General features: G+C 32.8%; 1 protein-coding gene across 1 annotated transcript in view; it reads right to left on the bottom strand.

Moving 5' to 3' along the window:
* Positions 1 to 21,956, bottom strand: part of LOC113513766 (uncharacterized) — a 35,060-nt gene extending 13,104 nt beyond the window's left edge. Inside the window, exons 1-8 of the mRNA XM_052898785.1 lie at positions 21,481 to 21,956; positions 14,389 to 14,545; positions 11,847 to 12,122; positions 11,639 to 11,756; positions 11,084 to 11,531; positions 7,283 to 7,525; positions 6,597 to 6,791; positions 3,985 to 4,174 (exon numbers count right to left, since the gene is read on the bottom strand). Of these exons, the coding sequence (XP_052754745.1) occupies positions 3,985 to 4,174; positions 6,597 to 6,791; positions 7,283 to 7,525; positions 11,084 to 11,531; positions 11,639 to 11,756; positions 11,847 to 12,122; positions 14,389 to 14,545; positions 21,481 to 21,617 (1,764 nt within the window). The 5' untranslated portion in view covers positions 21,618 to 21,956. The remainder of the gene's footprint in view (positions 1 to 3,984; positions 4,175 to 6,596; positions 6,792 to 7,282; positions 7,526 to 11,083; positions 11,532 to 11,638; positions 11,757 to 11,846; positions 12,123 to 14,388; positions 14,546 to 21,480) is intronic.
* Between the last annotated feature and the right edge of the window lie 1,171 nt (positions 21,957 to 23,127).

The raw sequence follows: 23,127 nt of genomic DNA, 5'->3' as shown, positions 1-23,127 counted from the left end.
TAGGGCGATATGATGATATATAGGGCTGATATGTTGATGATGAGGAAAATATCAAAAAAATGACGTCATATTTTCGGACCATGTTGTCTGGGAGAAGAAAAAGCGTCCTTCAAAATATTACGGGTATCCACTGACCCTACTATGACTGCCATACTGTAATTGCTAATCACAGTACGTCCAATGTGGCATCTATTTTCTTCCCGAAAGTGTATTTCAAATATACATGAGGGTATCATGGGCGAAACAGTATATTCTGTTATGTCCATGGTACTGCTCATGTCTATAGGCCACGGTTAACACTTTCCATCAGCTGGGCCGTCAGCTCTTTTGCCATTCTAAATAGCATAAAAAAATATCAAATTGCTTAATTTATAAATAAAATTTTTTAGTTTTTAAGTACCTATTAGACTGCAGATTAGTCTAGTTATCACCATATTAGCCATTAGCGTTACACTATTGAACATTCTCCTCCCCCATTGAATCTGCCTTAGTTTTACAACAATTGTAGACTAGGTAAGTAATAGATACATAATCATTCATCATTATCTGTGAGAGCTTTTTTTTTGATGGGTGAAAATGGTATGGTCTATACCTCGCCTGCGCTAACGGGATACGCTGACGGAGCACCAGTGAAGGGTGACAGATGAGAATGAAAACATGCCAGTTAGCCCATCATGATGAATTCATCAGGAATTAACCATGATAGTTTCCAGGGAAAACCGCGAGGAGGTCGAGGCCTGGTTGGGTATATTGCTAGCAATGGGATTCTCAGTCTCCATTACTAACAATCCCTTTCCCCCCTATCTGTGAGAGTTGTATACACCTTTAATTGATGTGTTCGTATGGCCTTAAACTTGGTAGGGAAGAGTGAGATGTTTTTGTTCAAGTAAACTTAGATTTAAGCATTTTTGAATAGTAATTTTTCACTTTTTACTTACATATAAGATTGTACATTGCCTGCTTCATTGTTGTGAGCATATTGTTCGTGTGTCTTTTATAAATAAATAAATAATTATTACAATTCTCTTAGAGATTAAAATACGTCCTTTATATATTTCTTACAATATCTGTTATATCTACGTACATACGGAACTGTATTAATTTGTCCAGAAGAACTCTCAATCATTCCGACTGTCAATATAGTTTGATTAATTACAATCATTGACTGATTGGTCGAAGGACACAAGCACACTTCTGATACTAACGAACTCTATACGAGTAATACGCAATACGAGTAAATTTATGTAATAACTAGTGCAAAATTTTCATATATTATTCATTACATTTGTTTTTTTTTTATGATGGATGAAAATAGACATGGGACATGGTAACAGTTTTTTAAGAGACCAGGAACTAACCGTGATAAATTATCCGCATGGAGGTCGACTTAATGCTGTATGTCGTTATGGGATTGTTAAGTAGTTTCCTTACTAATATAATAAATGTGATAGTAAGTCTGTTTGTTTATTACCTTAATAATGCCTTAATGATTTAATCAATCAAAATGATTTATTAAATTAGGTATACACGTACTACGTGGGATAGAGAAAGATAGATTAGAGATATATTATGAGACAGCTATGTTTTATCCCAGTCAGTAAACACATTCCAGTTACGCAGACGAAGTCGCGTGTAAAAGCTAGTTATTTATAATCTTCTTTATTAGACTAAGCGCGGAAAAGAGAGTCCAATTTATATTACATTACAACCCCCTATATTTTACACATAGTATCAACTGTAGATGTTTGGTAGGAGGCTTAGACCATTCGCTACAGTTATTAATTCGATCATTGTATTGACACTAGAAGGAGGTACAATTGGGCATCGAAAGCTCAGTTTTAGTTACTCCTGCTAGAAAGTATATAAACATATGTACTCTTTGTTACAAAAACAAATGAAAACAAAATTAGCGTTTCTATCTAAATTTCTATCCCTCAAATAGTTCTATACTAGTCGTGATTAAAAAAAAACAGTAAAGAGTATTCGAACTATCAGTATAAAGAGAATGCCATAGAACTGCTATGAGCGTATGCATTTTTTTTTTTTGATGGGTGAAAATGGTATGGTAACCCCGCCTGCACTAACGGGATACGCTGGCGGAGCACCAGTGAAGGGTGATCGATGAGAATGAAAACAGGTTAGTTAGCCTATCATGATGAATTCATCAGGAATTAACCATGATAGATTCCAGGGAGAATCGCGAGAAGGTCGACCTGGTTGGGTATATTGCTAGCAATGGGATTCTCAGTCTCCATTACTAACAATCCCTTTCCCCCCAAGAGCGTATGCATTATGAAATAGTAATAGAATAATGTTATTAAAACAAATGAAAAATATACCTCTTTATTGGTCACGAATAATAGTGACCGTAGACATACATATTATAACCATTATAATGTACTACGTACTGACAGGTTGATAATATAATCAAAAAATGAGACAAGAAAATTGTTACACTGCCATCGCGTTTGATATCTATTAGGACCGCAAGTACTATTCTTAATCTATGAATCAATCGCGAGGGAGTCGTACCGTAATACGAGTATCAAAAGTTTCTATGCCTTTGACGTGGTTTACAATCTGTTAAATAGGTTTGAAAAAAAAATATCCGAGCTATCATAATAATATTTCAGGTAATACAAATTAACATGAGATGTTTAAACTGATACCTTAACAACTAATAGTTAACTTTTTATAATACTGAACAAATTTGAAAAAATCAAAAAGTAAATTAAGTACTGATATCAGAGAAATAAAAGTTTATTTCTATCAAATACTTGCTTGTTACCCGCTACTTCATATCTACAAATTTTAAAAAAGGAAAACCAATGAAATAGAACACTTTTAGATGGTGTATCAAAATAAAATGTACACCAGTTTTAAGTTAGCCTTTTAGGAACACAACTATGAAGGTATGCATCCAATTTGGTGTAGTAGTTTTTGCGTGATGCCATAGTAAATATACAGATAGAGAGATAAAAATTCTATAAAATATTTTTTGACATCCATTTCTGGTCTTATTGATACCTCTTATATTATTTTTTCTTAAATATCTCTCATGTACATATATTGTATATTTACAATTTTATTATATTATTAAGATAAGAAAATTATTGTTTTATATAAATGGTTAATAAAGTCACGTATAGATAGATGACTATTGACTTTCTCAGTAGACAGCTTCGCTTTGCCGCCATGATGTCACAGGCGAGAACTAAGCAACACACGGAGGGTGACGAAATTTGATGTTGACATTACTGACTTTGCCGAAAGATAGGAAAGCAAAAGGTTAAAGCGCATAACAATAAGTCATTAACGGCAAGCAAAATTAATATGGACATATATGAAGATAGAAGTAAGTCTTATTAATTATATAAAGAATTATAATAAGTCGAACTTGCGATGATTCTGAAGACAGATATGGCACAAGACGGATATACACAAACACTGTATACACAGACTCTCTCTCTCTCTCTCTCTCTAAGTGAGGGATACTATTATCACGCTGGACAAGTAGCTCGATATAGTGTTTTACTTCGATTTTTTTTTACACTGCAAAATAGTCTTTTCTTATAGTCGTTTCCAGTGACAGCTTGACACATTTCCCGCCAATAGGCTATTTAAATTTTGCCGCCCCTACCGACATCTACAATTGGAAACTCTAGTTCAAAATCATATTTATTACTATTTTTCTATCAATAAACTGTAACTTTATCATTAGAATCATTCAGCCTGCTGGTAAATCCTCGCACAAACTTAAAGAAGACTAAATTTATTTATTTTACTAGTATCCTTATAAAGGCTCACATATATATTTAAATACACAATCAGAAATAAATAAAGAATAAAGAAGCTGATAAGTAGGTACTACTGACCTGTAAAAGCTTTTTCATCGCCTTAAGTCCCGATTGTGTATTTAAAATATGTGTAAACAACGCGAAAGTTTAAAATTAAATAAGGTCTACATAGGTCAAACAAACTCACCATATTCTTCACATTATCAACATTCCGTCCAGATATAATGGCTATGTACACGTCAGACATGTTGGATAGCCTTTGTAGCGTGTGTTTGGTCTCTAGAGGCAAGGTGGCGAGGTCTGGATGAGGTGCGATGGGGGCCAGGGTACCGTCGTAGTCCAGCATAAGCGCTAGTTTCTGTGTGTAGCCTATGTACCTGAAAAGGATTGAGATTTCATGTTTTTTTACCTAATTCAAAAAAGCAGACAAAGCTAATGGTCCATCTGATGGATAATACAAACAAACTGACAGCCAAACTGATGGAAATTGGTAATCGACGCCTATAGACATGAAAAGTGCCGTGGACATAACAGAGTATACTGTGATCAGCTTGATCAATTTGAACGAATCAATATTCTAGTGACTGGTTCACTACAAACTCCGTGATTCAGAAATCGAATTAGCATAAAATATACAAATATTATTATTAGTTTTTTTTTTTTTTTTGTGTACAATAAAGTTGGTTATCAAGCGTGCAGTTCATTTGATAAGTATACGGCTAGCGAAGTCCCTGAACCATGTACAAATGTCTGCTGTCATTGCTTATGATATGAAGGTATATGCTGTTTTTTTATGTATGAAAATGGGTTGGTAACCCCGCCTGCGTTATCAGTACACGCTGCTGCTAAGGATGATAAGTTACGATGAAAAAGTAAGTCAGTTAGTCCATCGTGATGAATTCGCTAGGAATAAGCACGATGATTTCCAGTTGGGGTTGTCAGAAAGTCGACCTGCCAGGGTTTATTGCTAGCAATAGGCTTAATGATCCCCATTACTAATAATCCCTTCCCCCCTTGAAGATAAATGTCCAATATAATATGTTTATCATATTTCAAACTGAAATATATAATATCAACGTACCAAGCCAACTCAAACAAAACATAGTGGAGCGGTCCTATTGCAAATATACCTTATCAGGTCAATAAAATGGATAGATATTCTTTATTGTTTTCTCCAAAAGATTACAGTAGTAAACCTATAAACTATAGGCTCTACACCAGCCTTTCCCAAAGTGGGCGATAACGCCCCCTTGTGGGTGCTGCAAGCCTAAACGAGGGCGGTAAGAGACCAAAAAAAAAAATGGGGACATTGTGTAGAGGCTTGGAGGGTGATGAAGTAATAGTGGTTTTTAAGTAAGTGAAAAAATGGGGACGCTAAATAATAATTTATTCTCAAAGTGGGCAGTAGACAAAATAAGTTTGGGAACCCCTGCCCTACACTATAAACTATCTCTCTAACAAACAATTAAATTAAACAAAAATCTTTGACTAGTGCTTCACCAGCGAATATCGATTGTGAAGCAAGGTAACCATTCATTATCATCCATTAAATAACCCTTACCAAAATATCAGGAGCCACACGTTATATATATATATATATATGTATATATGTATGTATATATATACCTTCTTTAGGTAGATATCTACATACTTTGAATAGATGTCCAATGCATATATGCCTGCTAAGAAAGGAGGACAGTTTACGTTTTGCGTAATTGAGGTCTCAAGATAAGGACACGTTTGGACTAATTCAGAAAATAATAAAAATAAATAGGCCTTTGGTGGACTTTCTGAGTAACTCCCTCAGATATAGGATATCCTTTGTCTAGCTTCTTATAACACAGTGTGACTTACTTCGAGAACTTGGCTTGATTTACCTATACCTTGAGTACTTACATACATCTTTCTACATATATATATAAGGTAATAACGAAAATTAAAAAAATATATATATATTAAAATTCGAAATAATTTTAATAAATTGTAAGTTTTATTCTTTTTACATTGTTAATTATTTCATAATTAAAAATGTATGGATGTTATATGTTTATACGTTTGTTATTCAGTTACGTTTAAATGGCTGAACGGATTTGAATAAAATTTGGTACATGAGCAGATTATCTCTTGACACATAGAATACTTTTTTTTTTTACAACACAGGGGGCAAACGAGCATGCGGCTCACCTGATGGTAAGTGACTACCGCCGCCCATGGTCACCCACAACACCTACGGCATTGCAGGTGTGCTGATTCACGGGCAAAGTTGCGGGCAACATATAGTTCACCAGGTAATAGTGTTCAACCGTCATGCTTTTAATATGTTATTTTTTATTATTTCCCGCAAACTTGCACCAAATTTAATTCAAATCTATTCAGCTGTGATTGACTATAACATCCTTATGAACATTCACATTTTTTTTTACCACTGAGCTGGCAAACAAGCATACGGCCCACCTGATGGTAAGCGTTTATAATATAATATTAGTATGATGTATTTTTTCCAAATATAGTTTGTAGTTTAAGGATCCAACTTTAATATTTCTTTTTTTAGATTTTTCACTATTTAGTAATATCGTTTTCAAAATGACCTTCACTGGAAATGATGGCCTTCATCATCACCATCAACAACGCGAACCAATTAATTTCGATTTAAAAAAAAGTCGGACTCCGCAACGACTTTGTTATAATTACATAAAGATGTACTGATATTACGTAAAAACTTACGATTTTATTATAATTAGACATGTCTTTATATAATAAAAATCGTAACAAAAAAAGAACAAGATAACGTCCACTCACTTGGATAGGTATTCGTCGAAATCGTCTATAGTGACTGGCTGCATGGAGGTCGCTCCGATGTCGTCCGCTTCCTCCTCCAGAGAGTCCATGGCTTTCAGGAAGGACTTCATCCAGCTGTCCACGTCGTTGAGCTGCTCCCGCCGCCTCAGGTTGTTCATTCGGACCGTTCTCTCGTCCTCTGGCATGATCAGCGCTCTGCAATTTGATTCCTCGTTTAAGATGTGTACATAGTATATATTTAAGTGTCTTTCAAAAGAAGTACATTCTGAATTCAACTAATTTTTTTTTTGCTACTATGTAACCATTTTGAACAATTTTTACTTCTTTTATGGATATGTTCGCTAAAATATAGGCAAATCGAGTGTAAGATTGCAGTAGCGGCAATAGTTAAACAAAACGATTACCCTATCATATTTTACGTTGTATATGTATTTATACTGAGTATTAGGTATTTGGTACTAAGTAGATACATATTACCTATATACAAATTCTTTCCATTAACAATACTAGTATAACACTGGCATAAAATTAAACCCGTTCTATTATAAAAAGACACATTAAAATGTGTTCATAGTTTGCGGATAACATGCCTTATTAAGTATAAGATGAGAAAAATATGTAAATAGGTACCATCGAAATGAAAACTGTCTATCACAATTTTTTAATTCGGTAAAATATAAAATTACCTGTGGATAACTTCGGCTGCGTCGTCTAACTCGTAAGGGTTGCAGATAAGCGCTTCGTGCATCATCTCGCCCGCGCCAGCAAACGGCGACACTATTAGCACCCCGGGGGGCGTGTTTATTTGACACGCGACGAACTCTTTGGCGACTAGGTTCATGCCATCACGTAACGGCGTGACGAGCGCCACCGCGGCATCACGGTAGAAGGCTGCCAGCTCGTCTTGTCCAACACAGCCGTAAATGTACCTGTAGAAGGGAAAACAAAAATTAATTCTGTCTGAAGAGATTCATGGGTACCACTGATTAAGGGCCCCATATATTAAGCAAGGGAGGAGAAATTGGATATGTTGTTCCCTATTACTAGCAATATAGATACATTTCCAGATTTTTCCAGGAATCTATCGTGGTTAGTTCTTTAAAAATTTACATGACTTCGTCCTCACCTGTCATCCGTCACTATTACCTTCTATATTCATCGCATTAAAAAGCCGTACCTACTGACTGAAATAGAAACCAGTAATATTTTACATACATACATATATATCTGTCACGCCTGTCTCCCATTAGGGTAGGCAGAAACAATGGAACGCCAAATGCTTCGATGCAAACAAACATCTTTCGATTTATTTTTTTTTATACCACTGAGGTGGCAAACAAGAATACGGCCCACCTGATGGTAAGCGGTTACCGTAGCCTATGAACGCCTGCAATACCAGAGGTATTACGCGCACGTTGCCGACCCTGAAGAAACCTCTTTACCCCCAAATCTTTCGCTTCTTCCACATTCATCAATCTTTTCATATACGCTCGCCGGTTATGGGTATTTTTAATTTACAATAATATTTTGTTTAATAATATTCTACTAGAGAAACAGAACATTTTTTTTGATAAAGTCAATAAATCAAAAAATGATGTCAAATTGAGTATCCTTACGCGTATAATACGCATCCAGTTTTCAGTTGTGTACGTGAGGCCTAAAATTTTTATGTCGAATTTCGATCCAAGTTTCCTTGCGAAAAACATTACTTAAAATATTACTTTCGCCAAATACTTCATTTCTATACCGTGTACTTATCTTTTTGAAGACTGTGAGAGTGAATATAATACATACATACGTATCTGCCACGCCTATCTCCCATTGGGGTAAGCAAAAACAATGGAACGCTAAATACATAAATCTCTTTCACTTTCTCCATATTCATCTACACTACACACTCTACACACTCGCCGGTTACGAGTATTTTTAATTTGACCCTTTTTCAGCAAGGCATCTATATTTGGTCAACATGCGTAATAATAATACATATATACTATTATATAGTAATATTATACATATATACATTAATATTACTAAACACATAGTATTATTTGAAATTGATAGATTCACACAACTAACGATGGTTTTAATAATTTTCTATATGGTTTCGTGACCTGTTATACGTACTATTACTAAAAAAAGCTTATTATAAATTCTGTCCATCAAACATAATTCATCTCTGAAGTATTTTTAAAAATTATGTTCTAAATTTAAAAATAGCTAATTCTTCGCATAACTTTGTGTGTTGTGTATTGTTCGGTTATAACAATTGTATCATTTTAATATATTCTATACATACACAGATAGCATATCTATTGTTAAGTATATTTATTTTTAAGTAGAATAGGTAGGTGACAACTGGTCATTACCGGTAATAACACAATTTTATTGTGATATATTTATATTCTCATTATATTACAAGGAACTACGATTCTTATAGGTATATCAATTCAAATTTTAAATATTCAATGATAGCCTAATAAGAATGTTACTGCACGATTTACGTTTTAATTAGTTATTAAAGTATTTTTTAAATAAAATCGACTCAAAAATATTGAAAATGTTTTAATTTATTTTCCAAAATTGACAGTTAATTTAGATGTTGCCAAACTTCGGTAGGTATCAGTGTGAGTACATATTCTTAATCTAAGATTAAATAATTACCCGCATTTACCTACTATTCTTTATCTACGTTCATTAACAACAATTATTAAATTATGCACACTGTGTTGTTCCCTGTATAACCTTCAATATTTGTGTTTAATGATAGGAAAATACCTAAACCTTTGACGTTATGACGAATTACGAGCTACTACGGTTATTATGATTGACGATTTTGTCACATAAAATTGTCATTAAATAATAATCCTTAGTTATTATTTACTTTATTCTTATATCCAAGACAATTTTCCAAGAAAACACGAAGAAATATAAACTAAGTTTGTAATATACAGTAATATTATAAAGAGGAAAGATTTGTATTTTTGTGTGTATGTTTGTAATGAATAAACTCAAAAACTAATTTGCCGATTTCAAAAATTCTTTCACCTTTAGAAAGTTACATTCACTCTGAGTAACATAGACTATATTTATTGCTAGAAAAGATTATGGATCCTTACTAAAATTTTGTAACGTAACTCAAGGTGTAAAAAAAATGCTATTATATATAAATATCTTTCGTCGCGTGCGCTGCGGAAACTATTGGTAATAGAACAAAAGTATGTTCTACAATATTGAAGAAAGTATCAATAACTACAAAAAACTTTGCGATACTATATGTCTAACTATTATCGTTATGTAATAATAGCCACTTTTTGAAATGTTGTAAAAATGTCCACCCGTGTGAAGCCGGGACCGGCCGCTAGTCAATAATCATATGGTATGTATGGTGAAACGAATTAGCTAAACCCTTAGCAATTCTATCACATCTAACTAAAAATAGTAAAAACGTCAAGAAATATATGTATCGTGGTCAAATCTTAGAATTGTTTACTTCATGTTATGGCCGATTGTTTCTAGATATTCTTTTGAACCATTTCTAATTTAAACGGTAGACAACGTAACTGTTTTATGATATAATAACTACGAGTAATGTTTGATCATATCATGAAGTAGCCGTGCGTTTAGATTATTCTTTTTTTTTATAAAACTTAGAATGGTAAACAAGCTGACGGTCCACCTGATGGAGAGTGGTAACCGTTGCCTATAGACATGAGCAGTACCATGGACATAACAGGGTATACTGTTTCGCCCATGACACCCCCCATGCGTTACCATTCCTGAGGACTCAGGTGTTATTCCTCTGTACCCAGTAAATTCACGCCATATCCCACCCTTCAAATCGAAACACAGTCATGCAAATACAACTGCTTCACGGTAGAAACACGAATGGGACAGAGGTACCCAAGCAATCGACTTTTGTACAAAGTCTCCCTCTGGTGATTCATTATTTATTTATTAATTATGTGGGTAGAGGGCATTTTCCATATCACAAAATACAATCCTTTCATAAAATGGTCAGTTCAGTCGTAAGATCTGGCCACGATATATGCATAATCATCATCATCGTATTAGCCTTAAACTGTCCACTGCTGAACATAAGCCGGGAACCTTGGGGGATTTTGCCAGTAGCTGCTACGCTTGGCAGGCGAATTGGCAACCGCAGTTAAGCTTTGGATATGTTTTATGAAGGACGCTGCTACTCATCCTTAGCCCTTTTTTAGTCGCCTCTTACGACACCCACGGCAAAGGAAGACGTGGCTTATTCTATGCCGGGACCAGTCGGCCTTAATTTAAAATTAATCATAGTATATACAATATATGTATAGAGATCCTAAAATTTTGAAAAATGAGACTACAAATTGAATTTCTAAGAACTTCTATCACGGAAATAATGGAAGAAAAAAATATAATTTATAAGTTTGATACCGTTAATTGATTTATAATAATCAGCAGTTTAATAAGTGTTAATGTATAGTGAAACTCACCTAATAGGAGACCAATTGGGCGTAGTAAATCTTCCATTTATCCTTCCCACCAGTTGATCCATTTCCTCCTTCAAATCTTGATATTCTTTCACATCTGTTCTCGAAGGTACTGATATTTGCAATAAGACGACTTTCTCTATATGTTCAGGATGCTTCTCGAGTAATCTTTCGAAAGCTTTCAGTCTGTGTACTAAACCTTTGGTATAATCAAGTCTGTCGACACCAAGTATAACTTTTTGGTTTGTAGAGAGCACTGGTTTTGCATTTTGTGCGAGTTGGACGAACCTGTCGAAAGGTACTCCGATAGGTAGAGGTCTGACACAGATGGTACGACCTCCCAATTCAACTAGAAGATTTTTTCTGTCCACACGGCAACCTAAATTCCTTTGGCAACAGTCTATGAAATTTAAGCAGTAATCTGTTATGTGGAATCCGACCATATCACAACCTGCAAATGAAATTAGCAGATACATTTTCTAATTTCTTAATTTCTAACATTGGGTACATGTTGATTTCTAATTAACGCAGGGCAGTTTTTACTTACAAAGAACTTACCAAGTATGCCTTGTAAAACTTCATCAGACCACGGGAACAGTCTAAAGATGTCCCATGGTGGGAACGGTATGTGGAGGAAAAATGCAAGTTTACATCTAATATCGTTCTCTTCAGCGCGCTATAAATGAAATTTGAATAGGTTAACTATGGTCGATATTAACAGTATTTGTTGTCTTATAATTTAAATTAATAAATTAATTAAACCCACCTGTCTGATCCAATTAGCGGCTAACATCAAATGATAGTCGTGTACCCATACTATCGGTGGTGAGCCACCATTCTTTTCTTTATCTTGTTTCAGTAAATTCAACGCATGTATAGTTTTATTTGCGAATTCCTCATTGATTTTGATGTAAGCCTTCCAGTGATCTGCGATGAATGTAGCTCGGTCAGGCATCGAATGGAATAATGGCCAGAACGTGCCATTGCAGCATCCGTTATAGTAACTGTCGAATAGATTTGGCTCTGCGCGAATTGGTACAATCTGTAGGATACAAATGAAAGATTTGAAGAAAAACTGGTTAAAGAAATACTTGTTTGCATAACTTGACCCAAACATAATATTATATTGAAGGGATAGACAGCAGTGTTCCTTTTAAAATTCGCTTGCCAAGCGTGAAAACTACTTGTGAAACTCTCCTTTTGGGGGGGAAAGGGATTGTTAGTAATGGAGACTGAAAATCCCATTGCTAGCAATATACCCAACCAGGTCGACCTCCTCGCGGTTCCCCCTGGAAATTATTATGGTTAATTCCTGATGAATTCATCATGATGGCCTAACTGGCCTGTTTTCATTCTCATCGATCACCCTTCACTGGTGCTCCGCCAGCGTATCCCGTTAGCGCAGGCGGGGTTACCATACCATTTTCACCTATAAAAAAAAACTCTCCTTTTGGGGAAGGTTTATGTTCAGCAGTAGTCAGTCAACAGCTGAACGATGATAATAACATATTAACTAGTGAGATCAAATAACAGTTTATAAAAACGTGCAAGGCGAGGAGCTAATTGTAATATTAATATACATTCAGATATGTTTTTATACAACTACGTAGGTGTATACCTATCTACAAGTACTTATAACTAAAACAAGCTAGATTCTCGTAAATTTCCGTTTACACGACTGGTAAATATAGCTCAAGGTCGATAGGGTTACTGATACCTATATTTTAGTTTGCACAATAATCGAAAGGCTTTCACTACTCCTACATCATCATATCAGCCTTTAACTGTCCACTCCTGAATATAAGCCTCCCCTCTGGGGGGTTTTGCTAGTAGTTTCCACATTTGACAGGGGGATGGGCAATCGCAGCTAGTCTCTGGAGATGTTTTAAGAGGGACGCTGCTGCCCATTCCTTGCTCTCTCGTAGTAGCTTACGACATCCACGGGAAAAGAAGGGGTGGCCTTTTCTACTACTCCTTACAGAGGAAATTAAAAATTTTAATTGCCTAACGAAAATCTTTGTAGTTTAATATTATAGTTTGCTTTACGTACTCGTAAATATGGTTTCGGATACTAATCTAGATTTGCTCAATATTGGAAACTACAGCCGGGTATTTTGGGTTATTGTTATCTATTTGTTTGTACACATTTTAGTTTATTAATTGCTCAAGTGCCAAGATATTTGGCACGTATATCTATTTACTTAATTTAATCTTTACATATCACTTATCTTCACTACAAATCTAGAAAAATTGTTGAAAATATAGAAATATTTAATATAAATTAAAAAAAATGTAAATGGAGAGATGTTAATAAACAAAGCCACTTGGTAAGGAATAATAAGATATATACACGTATAATTAGTGAGATATCAACTGTAGCTTGAAAAAATTGAAATCCCTATGATATATATATTCCATATGATAATTATAATAATGCAACACAATGTATGAAAAATTCGCTTACTAAAGTTAATGTTAATAAAATGTTAATTTGTCTTTCTAACTCTTTACCAGTGCGATCACTAGTTTAAAATATAATCGATCGCTGCTCGGAGTCCAGCGTTTCGTTACAGGTGAAACATGTGTAGACGAAATGGCAATCGGAGATTTATAGCTAATATGGAAGGTTGTAAATTTTCTTGTAATAATGATAGTCAGTCTTCAAGTGTTGAATGTTACACGCATACTAATGGTAGCGAATTTAAACAAAATAATTCTTATTAAATAACGAGTAAATTATATATAACAAGTATTGAAAAATATTGGCAACGCGCGCGTAATACTTCTGGTATTGCAGGCGTTCATAGGTTACGGTAACCGCTTACCATCAGGTGGGCCGTATGCTTGTTTGCCACCTCAGTGGTATAAAAAAAATATGTGAAAAGAAAAGAAGGGAAGAGAATTATTGAAAGATTTATTGAATACGTGTGAAACTTAATATAGGTCGAAAAACGACAAATAAACTAGACTTACGTAATGTAGGTATATATATGTATGTTATGTCTATTCTATACAACAAATAACCTTGTTTTTGTTGTCGCAGGGGTAAATAAAAAACTCAATGAATATAGGCAAGATTTTTTCGTCTCACAAAAAACCACTGGCCATGCACAAAGTATAAACAAATTAAATAAAACCATTCGAGTTTTTATTTTCGATTTAACATTAAGTCATATCTATTATGTAATACATATTTTACTCTAGGAAGTAGTTTTACTAATGTATGTGTAGTTTGTTAATAAAACGATTTTATTAATTACCTGTATTATAAGAAATTTAAAAAATCATGAAGAGAATTAAATATTTACCTTTTTAGAAAGCAGTCCGGCTGTGGGCGTCTTGTCATTGGGGTTAGATTCGGGTATGCTTTCGTTGGGGTCGTCCAGGTGTATACCAGGCCACCCCACCCATATCCCGCTGCCCCGGATGACCACCGGCGCGACCGCTGTCACCAAACCGCCCGCGCTGCATCACGTAAATAACTGTTACTTTTATTATTTAACCAAATGTAAACCAAGGGTTTGCCCACATGATTTATGCATGCAGGGTGAAGAAGGGATTGTTAGTAATAGAGATTAGCAATCCTATTGCTAGCAATATACCCTATAAAGCCGACCTCCACACGGTTCCCCCTGGAAACCATCGTGATTGATTTATCGTTGAATTCGTCACGATGGGCCAACTGACCTGCTTCAGCATCATCTATCATCCCTCACTGGTACAGTGTATACCGATAGCGCAGGCGGGGCAACCATTCCATTATCTTTAAGCCATTATAAAAATGATTTGTGCATACGAGGGACATTTTCTCTGTAGACAAAATGTTTCCTTAGTTTGCCCGGCTTTTAAAGATTTTTTTTATGCACTGACGGCCCACCACCAATGGAAAGTGTTAACTGTCGCCTATAAGCATGAACACCATGAGCATCACAGTGTATACTATGACGTCCATGATACCCTTCAAGTTCAACGAGAGATATTAAAGGACAGTGAGCTATAATGTGATTAGGGAGCACTTTATATCAATAATTGATTTAAATCTGCATTGCACTGAAAGACAACGTATTAATCTATTTCAATAGAACTTCATAAAAATATAAACAAATTATTTTATTTTATTTTATTTTAAATAACTTTACTGACCAAAAGAAAATATTAATCAGTCAATCTTTTTTTTTTTACTTTTTTTAATTCGTGCGACAATAAGACAGTCTGCTGAGGTCCAATAGTAAAAAATAAAAAATACAAAAAAAGAATAGATTAATTGATTAAATATTTTGATTTGGTACTAATTTTATTTAGAGAGTATTTTTTTGATAATTTCAATAAAACTTGATTAACTTTATATTAAATTCTATTGAAATAAATTCTTATGACAAAATTTCAAATTTAGATAATTTTTATGCATTTTTAAAAGAGCTTGTAAAGAAATGTATTTTGGTGTATAAAGATCATTTGAATTTGAATTGAAAAGGGGATATTGCATTGATCTGGTCTTATTGAGGACGGATTTAAGAAGAATTACGAAAGAGATTTATTGAGCACGAATGAGTGAAAATATTGATACGGAAATGCTTGTACTAGACAAACGCATGCCGATGTGCTGATTAAGATTGTGTTCCAAAAAAAAATCAGACCTTAATTGTGGCATACCAGTTACTTTAAGTTAATAACTAAAGTACTAAAATTATTTATATAAAACTTCTATGAGACCAATTTGTAAGTCCTTTGTTACTCCTTTGAAATAAAAAAAAATCCAAATCAGTTTACAACTAACGGAGTTATGACGTTACAAATAACTTGCTTCTTTTTAAAGTTGGTTGAAAAAGGGGCCAAATTAAAAATATTCGTAAACAGCAAGTATGTATAAAAAATAGTTTTATGAATGTAGAAGAAGCGAAAGAGGTCTGTTTGAAGCAGAGTATTTGGTGTTTCAATATTTCTGCCTACCCCAATGGGAGAGAAATGTGTATGTATGTACCAGAGACATTTTCGGCATACGATATATTTCGATTAATATAAAACATTTACAATTGCATACTGCAACACACGTGCTGTGGTGAAGGCAAGGCTTTCACAAAGAGAAATTTTATACGAGGTGAAAATGTCTACAGTTTACGTAGGATTTTAAAAGTACCTATCTTATGTATTACTCACGATATGTTTGTATACCAAGTTACATTCAAATCCGTTTAGGTGACTCGGTGATCTCAATCTAATGTCGAATCCCAGCACAAACTTTTGTATCTTTCTAATGCTCGTATCGGATCATTTGTAATTTGCCGCCTGCTTCGGAATGCACGTGCATTTGTCATCCAGCAGGCGATGTTTAGTAAGTCTAACTAGATACCCTTGATACCAGTAGGAACCATCTTCATACCAGTTATGATATATTTGACAGCTATTATTTTATTTTCAATCGACTTAAAAAAGGACGAGTTAATGATTCGGTTGTATTTTCTTTTGTATGTTACTTCATAATTGCATCATTTACAAAATATATATATAAATCAAAAAGGTACAAATATATACAAAAGCTATTATTACAAAATATTGTTCATTTTAACAAGACAAATTGACGAAATATTTTGTACTGCTTTGTTCTCATAAAATATTTACTCTTTAGAAAAACTTGTTCTGTTTTGTGAATATGATTCAATATATGGAATCATTTTTCATAGTTTTATATTTTAGATAGCATTTTCTGTATTTTTTATTATATATGTGCTTGTGGGAATTGCACACTCTGTTGCAAAATTTTCAAAATGGTTTAAATAAAAATACATATTTACAACATGTTTCAACGTTAACAATATTTTCTTAGTATTAATACCGTACTATTAATCTATAACCATTTATATATCAAAAAGAATTTTGCTTAAAATAGTTATGTAAAATTTTGTTTACTATATATATCATTTCATGAAAATATATATAGATACAAATATATACCATTTCATGTAAAATATATATAGATACAAATATATACATGTTGAGCATTTCAATACCTTATTGCTCGATAGTTAACCAAATTAAATAACTGGTTTTCTAAAAAAAAAAATAACAAAAATCAAACAGACCAATGGCTTTAGAGAGATCCTAAAACAATAATAATTTTACTTTTAGAAATGATTTCACTAATAATATTTATGAACATCATTATAAAAAATTACGTACATGTCCTTGTCAAATATAATAGTAGTTATTACTCGTAAAACAAAAGAATATTTAATTTACTTATAGTAATATTTTAGGTGTGAATTCTCGTCCGTCCCCTTTTCATTCAATTGTTCAATAAAAATTTAACAAGAGCATTTTACAAACATTCCGAGAGCACTATTCTGTCGATTCCATTGGATATTGACGAAATATTTTGTACTGCTTTGTTTTCATAAAATATTTACTCTTTAAAAAAAACTTGTTTTCTGTTTTGTGAATATGATGTAACACATGGAATAATTTTTCATAGTTTTATATTTTACATATTTATATAGCATTATTTGTATTTTTTATTATATATGTGCTTGTGGGAATTGCACACTCTGTTGCAAACTGCTTTACATGAATTACTCAAGCTGTGCAAAACGTACTTATTTGTTTCTCAATTAAAGGAAAAAAAAATGTAGGAAGTTCTCAATTTGATGGTATTTTCTTATAATTACAACAATAAATAAAAATACATATTTACAACATGTTTCAACGTTAACAACAATATTTTCTTAGTATTTATACCTACTATATGCATAATCTATAACCATTCCGTTATATATCTTTTTTATGAGTGCAATAAAGAATATTTACATACAAAATTTATCGCGAGACTATAGTTACGTAGGGAAGTGAGATTTAATTTATATGGGGATCATATACTATATATATCATTTCATGTAAAATATATATAGATACAAATATATACATGTTGAGCATTTCAATACCTTATTGCTCGATAGTTAACCAAATTAAATAACTGGTTTTCTAAAAAAAAAGAACAAAAATCAAACAGACCAATGGCTTTAGAGAGATCCTAAAACAATAATAATTTTACTTTTAGAAATGATTTCACTAATAATATTTATGAACATCATTTAATTTCATAAAAATTACGTACATGTCCTTGTCAAATATAATAGTAGTTATTACTCGTAAAACAAAAGAATATTTAATTTACTTATAGTAATATATTATCTATACTTATACAAAGATACTAGAGCATTTAACAAAAACTCTATTCAATTTTTTCTGATCATTAATTAAGTGAAATAAGTGGACGTAAGTTACTTAATTCAGTATTTTTAATATTTTTTTTAAAACGATTTCAAAATATTTAAATTGTGTGCCATAAAATACCGACTTTAGTTGTGACAAAACCAGTTATTTTGGTTTAAAAACTAAACTATTGGATAAATTATAATAAAATTTGTATAAGACTAATTTGTAAGTATATCCTTTCATATAAAAAAGGATTTTTCCAAATCGGTTTACAACTGATGGAGTTATGAGGTAACAAACACAATCATTGGTCCTATAAAAAAAAAATTAAAATTCTGTTGTTTAGTTTTGAAATCCAAATAATTGGTTTTTAAAACTAAACAACTGAATTTAGTAAAAAATGGTTTTGCTAGGATTTATATCGGCTTTTTTGTGAAGCAAAATCTACTTGTTTGAAATCTGCTATTACTTATTATAAATACGCAAAACCCGTTTTATAATTTTCAACATTATTATCATTATTCACTTTTCAATGACTATGATTGTACTTCATAATAATAAATAAAATATAACATTTTTAAATACAACGTCAACAAGATTAACTGTTTTAATATCTCTCTCAATTAAAAATAAATACATTTTAAATCTATGATATAATTATATTATCTATGGTTAGGCTAAAGGTTGTAACAAAGATTTGAATTTTTGATCTTATTTATGGAGACTAGGTAAGAAATTTCTTACGGTTTGAAGGGTAAGATATGGCAGTGAATTTACAGGGTACAGAGGAATAACACCTGAGTCCTCAGGGATAGCAACGCATGGGGGATATCATGGGCTAAACAGTATACTCTGTTATATGTACTGCTCATGTTTATAGGCGACGGTTACCACTTTACATCAGGTGGGCCGGCAGCTTGTTTACCATTCTAAGTTGCATAAAAAAAATATTTGAAAAATACTATTAACAGACTGACATAAAAGGAGGAACTGTCGAGTGTATTATATATTTTTGCTAACAGATAACAACTATCTGAAACTACGAGTACAGTGGGATCACAACAAAACAAATGACGATTAAAAAATGCTTGTAAACAATTCAATTTTATTTACATAATATGAAGACAAAACAAAAGTAGTTATAATATTGACAATTACCCCAAACAATTGTAAGAAATGGCATAACAAACAACTAAGAGAACTTGATATATCCAGAATATCAGACACGGGTGCATAAGAATGCATGTCAGTACATTGACATGGCATTAAACTCACTTTCATGTAGTAAGTAGTGTTAAACATTATAAAATAATGTTAGATAGGTACTTATACTTGTAAATAATTTTTAAAACTACATTCAATACAATAGAGATGAGTTTATTCAGTTAAACAAGAGCGATGTTCCGATTTTAAAACGGCTTCCAATTCCTTGTTAGTGACCTTGCTCAGAAAGTCAAGTCCAAGGTGTTTTAACATTTTACGTAGTGACCTCATTAGCTATAGTAGGTATTCATTAAATTTGTACAGTATACGTAAGAGTGTGGAAGACAATATTTTTATTGTCAATTTTAAATTGCATTGTATAGGGAACTGATAGGTTATGTTATACAGATTTCTTGGTACATCGATCTCGTATCTACCTATAATTAAACACGGAGTAACTAGGTAATTAATAACATATAGAACTTACCTTAATAGGTATTTTAGATTGGTATATGGCATTATAACTCGTTGAATTAATCGTCATTATTATGACAGCTTTACATTGTTGACTGTTAAGTATAAGAAAGACATTAAGTACAATGCTTAAACGAATCTATCAGAAAATAATAGGAGATTCATTGTTATTAAATGTTAAAAAATTTACCGGATTTTGAAACTATTTAGAACATCATAATTTTTTGTATTCATATGATATTTGCGTACGAGATTTCGATATATGTGTTTATCTTGTGTCGTAGTTATGTAAGTATGCAGTTAATTTCTGTATTTTTAAATTATCATTTAATTTGAAATTTCACTAACATCTAAATATTTGAATTTGGCATTTATTTGAAACATTTAAGTTTTAAAACACTAACTTTGGTATTTAAAACTATTTTAAAATGCCTAACTTTATTATTGTATTAGGTAACTTCTGCAGGAAGTCGAATTTCAAAATTGTATTTAATTTTTATGCTCAGTTTAATGTTTAGCAATAACAAATGTAAAGTTTGTTTTGTATTGATAATTAATGTAACTCTTTTTGTTGTTGGCAATATGTTTTAATTTTTTTAATTAGTAATAATGTTTTCTTTTTTTCTTTCTTTCGAAATGGAGCAAGCATTTTCTAACATTTTCTGTAGTTCTTTGTATAATCTATAAATGGAATACCATACTCGGGGCTCTGCTGTTATCAAAACTGATATAGTTATGATACTTGAGTACATTATCCAGAATCCATCGCAGTATAGGATATACCTAGTCTTATTATTGGTCTGTATTAGATATTTCTTTTTCTATTTAGTCTTTATTCATGATTCCATTTTTAATTTTTAAAAGTTCAATAAGTGTTTATTTTATATTTATCGCTGTAGTAAATAGGTAGTAGGTATATAGTTTGTATCATTAAAAAGTTGACAGGTGAGTAGATAATTCGAATGAACAAACTTAATAACTTAATAGCTAGTGTAGTCATTCACTAAACAAATGATTAAATCACTATTTACTTAGGTACGCGAGAATCCTCTCGAGAATTTAACAAGTGTGGGGCACGGAATATTCCCGAATAGATGCCGGCCGGTACTGGGATCGAGAAATTTCTAGAAATTATAATAATCAATACTGAAGGATTCCCCATACAGGTGGTTTGGGGTTGTCTAAATATTTTCAATGTATATGTTCACAATAACACGACGTTTATCGTGTATTATTCGATATTTATTCCTTAATGCTACAATAACAATTACCAATGATTCACAAATTCATTTGTTATTCAAATATGTACGAAGCCGATCAAGGTGTTATTTTTATCTCGATAAGGATTAATGTCACCGACCGCAACATTTATGTTCTAGCTTTAATATTTCATATTAACTAACGGATTCGAAACCTACAACGACTACAACTAAATCTACTGATATACGAAATGTTAAATTACAAGCATACCAACATATATTTTGGATTGATCAAAAATATTTACAGTACAGTACCTGGCTTTTCTCTCTAATTCACCGGTTTTCTCATTTCTCTTCAAAATAAAAGGCAGCCTGTTCGACACAACGATCATGCTTCCTTTACAATTGCACGCCGACCGACTGACACTGCTTTTTGTTTCACTCATCGTCATGTTTTTACTTTTCTTGAAGGTTGTTTTCACGACCAATCACAGCGGCGTTTGCACGCGTGCGCATACAAAAGGGAGGGATATTCAAAACCTGGTTTTGTTTAACTATTCACTGTTTTGAAATCATCGCAATATGTGATTACGCGTCGATGTGTCTTAGATGTGTGTGCTAAATAAACAACATCGGCGGAGATCGAAGGCGGACTGTTTCTTTTGTGTGCGCCGACTGGCTTTATAGACTTATGGTAGGCACGTCGCAGAAGGGCGAAGTGTTCACTAGCATCTGAGCAAAGAGGTCCGTGGTGCCGACGCGCGAGGTTATCACCACACTGACCCATCGAGAGACGACTCGCTTATTATCCAACCGTACTCACTGTTATATTTTTATTGTGTGTAATATTTGCATATGATTTCGATTGTGCCTTTACGAGAATTATCTTTTTCTTGTTTATTTTGTTCATAACTTGGAGGCGGGCTCTTGTAGATAATGTGATTTTGATGAAAAGCCATGAAAGCCTTAATAAAAAAAATATTTTGCAAATATTCTCGATTGAAAATATTAGCACGTGATTATGTAGATATAATTAATGTCTTATGAATGTCAAATCGCTCATTTTTGTGTTAGGTGAAAAGCGGAATCACTAAGGCAGTATTTTATATTTTTCAGAACATCCAAAATGAATAGCCAAATACAGTCAAGATATAACAGCGAATTTATAAACCACTGCTGGACATTTTATGTACTAATTAATTATTTAACATGACATATAACGAGTTGAAGTATTTTATACAGTAAAAGATAAAAATTGTGTTTAAATGTAAACAGTAAGTGTGTAGGCACTACACTGTTTTTACATTATTCGATTTTAAATCGAACACAAATTCTAATGTTGTCAATGTCAGTACACTACAATTAACACACCTGTTATTTATTTTTGTATGCCATCAAAATTGAACTTGCTAAATGTATTGTTCATTGTTACATTTTATCTAATACCAATACAAAAAGTTAATGTTAATGAATTTAGAATAATCGAATTGATTTTTATATTAGTTATGTCATGTAAAATTTTATTTTTCCCGTGGAGTTTTTTTCACTGCGACCTAAACGGGTGCGTGTTGAATGCGTGCTGCGGCCGTGCCGAGCACGCTCATGCCACATGCTCATCTGACTCTCGTCATCCGAATGACCTAAACAATACTGAGCAAATGCGAATAACATATTGTATACTATTAAAGAAAAAGTTTAATTCCTTAAATTCATATCAGCTGTCTTACAATTTGAATAAATTATTATCCAAATTGGACCGGTGCGTAATAAAGTCGTTAACTGCCTAGTCCTCAACGCTTTTTGCTATGTTTGCTTTAATTATGTACATGGAAATTTACACGTCTTTTGCCGTTAAATAATACTTGTTAATACAATTAGGTGTAGTGTAGTGCTTAAGTTTCTGTTTATGTATTCGATTACCGTTGCATGTGTGCGTAGGCATGAATTACAGATGTGGCCTTG

The sequence above is a fragment of the Galleria mellonella genome, unplaced genomic scaffold (genome assembly GCF_026898425.1).
Source record: "Galleria mellonella isolate WM207_F2 unplaced genomic scaffold, CSIRO_AGI_GalMel_v1 utg537, whole genome shotgun sequence".
NCBI lineage: Eukaryota > Metazoa > Arthropoda > Insecta > Lepidoptera > Pyralidae > Galleria > Galleria mellonella.
This window is presented reverse-complemented; position numbering and strand designations above follow the sequence as displayed.